We start from the raw sequence: 8,677 nt of genomic DNA, 5'->3' as shown, positions 1-8,677 counted from the left end.
ACAGCATGCAGGGGAGCTCCATACTGAGGTCCCAAGCAATGCTGCTCCCTGGACACACAAAGTATCAATGGAGTGGAGCCATCTCCCTTGGGAAAAGAGCAGCCACAACTCACCATCTCATGGTGTTGTCTTTGTTCTAGGGTGCCCTGTGATTCCTGGTGAATTTGCAAGAACATTCACCTCTGGAGCTAAGCACTCACCTTTAATCCCACTTGGAGCAATCTCCAGCTACCCACCATCATGTCCAAGGACGATGTGGGCTGCAAGCTGACCTCAGCATACAAGCATAAGGAGAGGAAGCCAAAAAAGCCCCACTACATCCCAAGGCCATGGGGAAAGCCATACAACTACAAATGTTTTCAGTGTCCCTTCACTTGCATGGAGAAGTCCCACCTCTACAACCACATGAAATACAGCCTTTGCAAGAATTCTCTCTCCCTCCTCATTGAGTCAGACTGGCCTTACAAGAAGGGGAATCTGCTCCACCCTGAGCTGCGTCTCCTGCACACAACGGAGGCCTCGTGCCTCCGTGGGAGGCAGGATGAGCAGGAGACCTGTGACTCATCAGCTCTGTCAGGAGCAACAATGAGCACCAAGCAGACTTCCAGAAGAGATAGCCCTGAGGACAAGTCAACACCAGGGGTTGAGATCCTACCTGCTGAAGGTGCTAGTGAAGAAAGCAGCCAGTTCCAAGAGGAGGAGGAGGATGTTGCTGGCCTATTGAGGGAGATAAATGAGGAGGAGAAGAAGGAGAAAACCGAAGAGGCAGTTTGTCAAGGTGACCCAGCTGAACCAGAAGTGAACACTTTGGTCTTTGGTTTCAAGAATAAGAGAGACAAGCCTTGCAAAGAGGTAGAGCCTGACTTCATCATCACGGATGTCTTCTCCCTCAAGAATCATGTCATGAAGAGCAGGGAAATGACCTCACCAGACCTAGAAGCCAAGCCAAAGCATTGCAAAGTGCCAAAGAAATGCCTGGCCAGCAGTGGGATCCTCATGGAACAGTGGAAGCTGGTGGCAAATGGGCAAAGAAGAAATACTCCTGAGGTCACCCCACCTTGTACTGAGGGAAATATCATCCCTTGCTATCCCCCTCCAGCCTACAGTGACTACCATGAACCTCAGGGCCTCAACCTCTCACTCCTGGGTATTAACTATCCATTGAATCCCAGTCTCTTCTCCTACCTGAGCCCCACCATGGCTAACAGTGCTACAACTCACCCCCACTTGGCTCAGCTGCCCTTCCTGGCCTCCACAGCCCAGCTGATGCACCCACATGCCTCCCACTTTCAGTCCGTCCAGAGCCCTGAGCACTCAGCTTTCCTCCCCCGCTTCTACTATCCCTTGCTCTTCGAGCACACTTTTGGCTCCACTGAAAACAAGATGTCCACCAGCAAGCCAGAGGCTCAGCAGCCAGTAGGCTCTGTCATGCCCATGCCTACCCAAGCCAAAACCTCCAGTGAGTCAATAAAACCAGGGCTACTGAAGGTACCTGTTCTGAAAACAAGCTTTCCTTGGTCAAAAAGTGTGCAAGAGGAGCCATCCTCTGAGCTCAGCCACAATGTCATGCTGGGGCAGGAAGGAGAGGAGAAATGGCTGTCCCAAGAGAAGGAGAGCATCCCAGCTTTGGGCCTCAACAATCTACGCAAAAAGCCAGCTACTGATATCTACCAAAATCTGATGGGGATCAAAGATGTCACTTTTCCCCCCAACAGCACCCAGAAGGCTGAGTTACCAATGGTGACCTGTATGGAGACCACCAGCCCTCCAGTCAGCTCCCTGAAGAGGAAGATGTCTGCCAATGGAATGAATTCGATGGGATCTGAAACACTGATCCCTGGAAAATTCAGCTACCAGACCAGGTAAGGTCTCTGATCTATCTGCCTCTTCCCACATCTCGCTGTCCCTAAACATCATTTTCTTACCCTGTCATATCCCTAATCCACTCACTTGCCTCTAAACCACACTCCAGCTCCCCACATAAGATAGAAATGGCAGGTTACACTGACTGGTTTCTAGATGCTTCTAGGGTCCCTTTAGGAGCACCAAGAGAACAGCTAAGATCTGACCCCTGCAGAACTTTAACAGAACATGGATCACTGTCATGATGGCATGGGCAGGGCTCACTTCATCACAGAGCCTGGAGAGATGGGACTCAAGGGACCAGTACAGTCCAGGCTTGTGGTCCATATCCCCAAACACCTAGCACCAACCAGAATAGGGCTTTCTACTGGCTGGGAACAAAGGGCAAGAGTTCTCTTGGGCCTTGGTTTCCCCCGAAATAGTTGGCAACTTCCCTGTTGGCCTGGCCAATAATGTAAATTGAAAAAACTGGGGTCAAAGAGCTCTTCCCAAGCGGAAATGAACTCTGAGGTACGTCAGTTTCCATGGCCCCCTTGTACTTGGGCAGACCCAAACACTTGTAACTGCCCTTCAGGAACTGGGAGTTTGACCTGCATCATGTAGCTAGGTATGTTAGCTCTGGACCAGAACCTGAGCCTCTCACAATTTATTAATTCCACAGTCAGGCAACACTGTGCTGACTTTAATGACTTGTAGATCCCCTGCAATCAAAGGCCTCTGGCAAAAAGAGGTTCTGGTGTGCCAGGAGGAGCCCAGTGTCCAGTACTGTCCCTTTCTTGCTGTAGACATGCCCTGATACCTGCCTATTCTCACCTCACACTGTGAATAGCCTTCAGACGTCCAAGCATCTGGCCTGGGCCTTTAACACCATTTGTTGTGCCTCAGTTTCTCCCTCTTTTTACAGAGTAAAAAGTGATGCAGTGTTTGTATGGTGTATTTCTGCTCTAGCCAGGCACTGGGAAAACTCTCTTGGGTCTCCAAATATCCCACAATTCCTGGAAGAATCATTACCTATTTTTAAAAATATACATTTTCATTCCTTTGATTTGCCTTCTGATTTCAAAGCCCAGAAGAGGGGTCACATTTCCAAATATCTCTTTTTACCTGGGGCTAGAAATGCAAACAGTTCTTTTTAACAAAATTTCAGTTCCTCCCCTGATCATGCAAGTCCAGATGTAGCTCTAAGAAAAACATCACAGCAAAAAACACAGTCTTTGACACCTGGAGAAGCTTTCTCTGGAGAAGCTCTCCATGTTCTTCTATTCACCTCCTGCTTCTCTGCTCTCAGGCTAGCTAGCCTCTCTGACTGGGCCTTCAGGCCTATGGAACGGTCATTTCCATCAACATAGGTGTCTATCTGCCCCCAGCCCTGCAAGGAGAAAGTGCAAATAGTTTTGGCCAGTTGAGGAGGGATCACTTACCAGCACCATCCTCCAAAGCCAGACCAGTATCTTCCTTTGTTGGGAGGAATCATAAAACAGCCTGTGTTGGAGTCTTCCCTTATGGGGCCACCTACCTCCTGGTAAAACAAAGCCAGGAGCAGGTCCAGCTGGAGCTGTGGATGCTCAGACTAAAGCCTTTCTTGAGAAGACCTCACACAGGGTAGCAGACAGTAGAGGAACACTGGATGAATCTGGAAATGCTGGTCCTGGACATATGTCCAAGGATCTTCCTTTGGTTTTCCCTATTGACTGTATCCATTTCTTCTGTGCAGTGGTTCAAGGGCCAACCTCAGCCACCTCCACCAGGCCCTGGACCATTGGCATATGGATGTCCTTGCAGGCCAGTCTGAGGAAGCAGAGAAGACCAATGGCTCAGAAGTCCTGCCTGCTGCAGGTGCTGCCTCTGACCATGGTCTCTGTAAGAAGAGCAAAGCACAAGAGACTTCTGCCATCGCGATGGACCCTGAGCCCACAACCATGCTTATTGGGGATCTGTCCAAAACTTTAGAGGAGTACCAAGAGGTGGAGAAGAAACTGTCCGACTTAGCAAAGGAAGACACCCCTGGGCAAAAAGAGCTGAGGGAGCAGCTGTTCAAAATCCGAAGGGAGCTCTACCATATCCATCAAGCACTGGAGAAATCCACCAAACCCCATGAGGGGCCCTTGGACCTCTCAGTAAAGAGGTCCTCCGAAAGCATGGAGAAGAGCCAGCAGGCCAAGAAAGAACCCTGCAATATGAGCCTAGGAAGTGAGAAGATCCACAGCAAAGATCAAGGGAGCCTCAACAAACAGGCAGCAACTGGAGAAGCTGGAAATGGGGAAGGGCTGCCAAACTGCCTCCTTGAGGCTGAAAACAAAACCATCGACCTTCTGATCAAGATGAGCCGGTCAGAGAGCCTCCGGACATCTTCCTCTGAGGCTCACCTAGGAACTGTGATCAAAGCTGAAGTCTTGCCTCTCAACATGCCACTGGAGCTCCGGCATGTGATGGAGCCTTACTATAGCCGTACCACCAAGTGCGAGGCAGACTCCAGTGTCCTGCTCTGCTCAGATGGCAGATCCAACACCACCCAGGGCCCTCAGCTCCCAACCACCGAGGATGGGCCCCTAAGCTGCAGGGCCATGCAGCGTTCACTGTCCTGCAGCCTTCCTGGTGAGACAGACACAATGTGTATCCACAGTCCTTTGCATGCAGACCCCTAAGTCCACCTTACTAAAAAGTTCCTGGATGTCACTAATCACCTTATGCGCAAACTTCCCAGTCTCCACCTCCTCCTCTATCCTACAGGTGAAAGCTTAACCACTGTCTGAATCTGAGCCACATCACACTGTGCTCCACTCAACTTCTTGTTACTGACTCCAGAAGATGTAAGAAACCAGTTCCCCTCTTGCCTCTTTCTTCACTGCCAAGAACAGCACTCCTGGTTTGTGCATACTAAACAGGCTCAGCTCACTGAGTCTGAAGCTCCTTTTAAAAGGGAAGTCATGGCAGGCAAGTAAACTGTTAAAAGCACAAAGCTTTCAGCCAGAAGCTTGGCCAACCCCCTAGCAGCATTGGAGACACTCAGGGACTTTTGCAACCCAGCTCCCATGACTTGCGAACAGAGGAGGAACCACAAATGGAGTATCTGAAAGGCCAAGGCCTGGATCTAGCTATGGTGATGCTCATACAGACTGTGACTGTCACCTGGTACAGAGCAATGCCAGAGACCCTGTGACAGCTTCAGGGTCACAGCAGAGGACTGGATGCCCATATGGACTGACTCAGAGGCCGAGCAGTTTCCACACTGCGGAGACAAGAGCATCCTCGCAGCCATACAGGCAAGATAACATGAAAGCCTCCTTCCCTCAGACCACAGCTCCACACCTGGATGCTGAGCCCTCCTGGAAAAGGGGCCTGCCACATGTGGAGACTACTGGGTTGTGGGGACATGTTCTTGCCCATTGCTTTTCTAGTGTCCAGCTCTTTCTTTTGCCTTTGCACAGAAACAACCTTCCCTTCCTCTGCCCCCATGCACGCTCCATGTGAAGGCCTGAATCCCTGCAGAATGCCACTTCCTTGAGCTCCTGTGACTAGTTCTAATCCCTCTAATGATGATAAAATGGGACAGCAAAACAGATGAAACAATGCTGCCACAAATGGCACTGTTTGAGGGGCAAATAAGCTAACAATGACTGGAAAAGGACTTTGGGTTATGAAGCTACCTGGCCTGTCCTGAGCTGGCCTACTTGGAATAATGCTGAATAGCCATTCCTCAGCCAGAGAAGACAGCAAAGTGAACAGCTGGTGAGCTAGCCACCTGGGGAAGTGCCTGCTAGCTTCCCCAGTTGGGTGTGTGTTAACCTTCCTGAAAGGCCAATGTTCGCTGTGTGCTCTAGCCTCTGTTGGGCAGGCTGGTACCTACTGCTGGCCAGTTGTACTTCCCTGCATCCTAGAACCTGGCTGAGCATTATCTGTTTTAGCTCAGGAAGTCCCCATGCATGGGCCAGGACTTGTTGGACTTCTTTCTGGTGTAGCATGTTTAATGTACTCTCCTCAACCCAGAAAAGCCAGGTACACTTTTCTCTCCCATCCACACTCTCCATTCAAGATATGGTGGAGTTTTCTGTTAATGCAAAGGGCCTTCACTGAGTTAACCTGCCCAGCTTGTTCTTTGCACTGAGAAAAACAAAACAAAAAAAAAAGAAAAAAAGAGGGGAGGCAGGGGAGCAGGATGAAGATGTCAAGAAAAATAGCCAGGTCCCTAAATAAGGGACCTACACAGCAGAGCAAGGACGCTTTAGACACTAGCTCTTCTCTAGGCACAAAGTGGACATTGCTACTAGAAGCAAATGAAGAAGGCGCGCCCCTACATGAGACCTGGAAATCCCAGGTGCTTTGACGGACCCAGGCAACAGGAAGAGCTGAATCTTCTTCCTGGTTGCTCTCTGGACAAAACTTCCACCTCATCACAGAGGTTTATTTCTTGCTCAAGGATTTTGTTCAGAGCGCATGGTACTGGTCTCTACTCTCTGGAGAAGCAAGTGCAGTAGTAGGGGGGGGAGGTATTCAAAAGGGGAGACACTCCACTCAACACCATGTCCCTTAGAAGGGTGTCAGGGAAGAATTAGCTCCAGAGGCTCCTGATGGGCCATGTCCTGTTGCATCCCTGCATGGCCCTCATCCCACTAGGCTACTGAAGCTAATGAAACCCCACTAGCATAAGCCCCAGAGGCTGGGTTCAGAGTCCTCCGTCCTGGAGCCCAGAGGAGGTGAGATTGGTGCTTTCTTTGTGAGTTTGAAGAATGCTGTGGTCTTTGCATGCTATAACATCATCAGCACATCAGGCTTCTCCAAACTAAGCACCTTGTTCATATTAATCACTCCCAGCAGTTCATCGGTCCTTCTCCAGCTTCTTTGATCACCCTGTGCACCTCTGGCACAGACACTTCCACATCCGTTTCTCTGTGCATTTCTTCCTCCTTAAAACCAGGACTCACTTGGCCCAAAGTAGAATAGGGCACACAGAGACAACCAAGAAGCTCTAGCTCTAGTTATTCCTGTGATATCCTTCCCTGCCCATCTGGCCTTTTCCTTCTCTGAGGAACATTAGGACTCCTGGGTCCCTCCACCTATCCTAGTGTACAACCTCTTCCCACTCCCAAACACTGCATTGTTTTTCCTAGCAGATCCCTGGCTGAACTTGGGCACTTCAGAGGTGCTAGACACCGGAGAGGTAGTTGGACCCTGTAGTTGGACTTTAGCAGGAGATCAGTGGACCTAAGCTTCAAGCTCAGATCACTAGATAGTATTGCCTTTCATGCCTTATGTGATGTATTGCTTGAACACACACAGCCGCTCCCTTCCCAGACCCTCAATGCATCCTGCCCTCCCAAACTGGCATGAAACCACTGCTCACTGATGCCCTGGGAAGTGAGGTCTTCTCCTGTGAAGTAGTACCCAGGGATGCAAGTGGAGCTAGTGCCAGCAGTCTTCACTATGTTGCTTACAGAGGGCCAACAGAGAAAGTGATGGGGGTGGGATGGGGGAGGGGGGTTCCATTGGGAGGTAGAGGCCAATCACAGTATTTATTGTTCACTGTTTTAAGAATGTACAAAACAAAACAAAACCATTAAACAGAAGACTTCTGAGCAGAAGTTGCTGTTGCCTGCTTTATTTGCATCTCAAGCATGTGTCCAGGTGCTCCAGGCCAGCGCTAAGCCTTGGCGCTGGGCAACCATTTGACAAGGTGTCCTTTGGAAGGGCAGACATCTTCTTTGAACAATCAGAGCTGGGAGCAAGTCCCTTCCATCAGACATTCCAAGTATGTTTTCTTTTCCATAGCACTTTACGCACTCTGGCCAGACCCCCCCAACAGCCCCATCTGGTAGATACTTACTTCCAAGTTCTCACAGGTTCAGAGATAGCCACCAGTGGGATGTGGCCAGATTTTGACACCAGATGCACATGGTGATTATTTATGTGTATGTTTTTTGACTGCTTTCTTCTGCAGGATCAGCGCTGGGACCCTACCCCATTGGCCTTTGGTGGGAAGAGGAGTTACATAGCAGTTCACTATGGTTAAAGACAGGGTAATGAGGGCTTGTCCTAATTCCTATAGGACAGTTCCCTGCACAAACCCAGAGAGGGACAGAGCTTCCTCCTGTCAAAAACAGATAGCCCAGCTTCCTTGACAAACTATCCAGCACTGAGAATTAGAAGTGCATCCCTTTCCTTGAAAACGGGGTAAATGCAACCCAAAGCCTGAGAAATGGGCTTGCATTTCCAGGCAGAGGTGAGATCTCACCRAGATGCTTGGTGAGGACAGCATTAGCACCTATTTCTCGCAACACTGAGAGTTTGTTTCTGCCATTGCTCGTTCACCTTGGCAGTTCCTCTGGGGCACACAGCTGGGGACTGAAATGGCTTGCAACAAAACACCTAGTAGTGTGCCCAGTTCTCCTGTCCTCTTCTGAGGTGCAAATATATTGAAAAGATAATGGATTATAAAACACTAATAATATCACCTCAAACTCTTGTCAAGCACTTTTCATCAATAGATTTCAAATAATTTTGGAAAAGACATAAGTTTTCTCATTCAATAGCTGAGGAAACTGAGGCAAGGCATGGATACGTGGTCTGAACATGTGCATGGGAGCGGGCAGGTCATGCTCTCCTGCTCTGGGAAAAGGCAAGCATAGCTGTTCTTGTCCCCAGAGCTGCCCACACACTTGTAGTTTGGCTGCAGGGTCTTTCACCCTCCAGAACCGTGCAGCTGGCTGGAGCGAATGTGGAGCTGCAGTGTCTGGGAGCCCATTGTCCTGGTGCAGGAAAGAGCAAAGAGGAAGGTGCTAGTTCAAGTACCATTGATGCCCTGACACTCAACCTCTGC

The 8,677-nt window shown here is 49.7% G+C and overlaps 1 protein-coding gene across 1 annotated transcript; it reads left to right on the top strand.

The window, feature by feature from the left end:
- The first annotated feature begins 240 nt into the window (after positions 1–240).
- Positions 241–4,508, top strand: PRR35 (proline rich 35). Its single transcript, XM_085307050.1, has 2 exons — positions 241–1,862; positions 3,578–4,508. Exons 1-2 carry the CDS (start codon positions 241–243, stop codon positions 4,506–4,508), a joined length of 2,553 nt encoding a protein of 850 aa, XP_085163176.1.
- Positions 4,509–8,677: the final 4,169 nt, after the last annotated feature.

The sequence above is a fragment of the Rhea americana genome, unplaced genomic scaffold (genome assembly GCF_003343005.1).
Source record: "Rhea americana isolate MKP2758 unplaced genomic scaffold, rheAme1 scaffold_250, whole genome shotgun sequence".
Lineage (NCBI taxonomy): Eukaryota > Metazoa > Chordata > Aves > Rheiformes > Rheidae > Rhea > Rhea americana.
The sequence above is the reverse complement of the archived record's forward strand: the minus strand, read 5'-3'. Positions and strand labels throughout refer to the sequence as shown.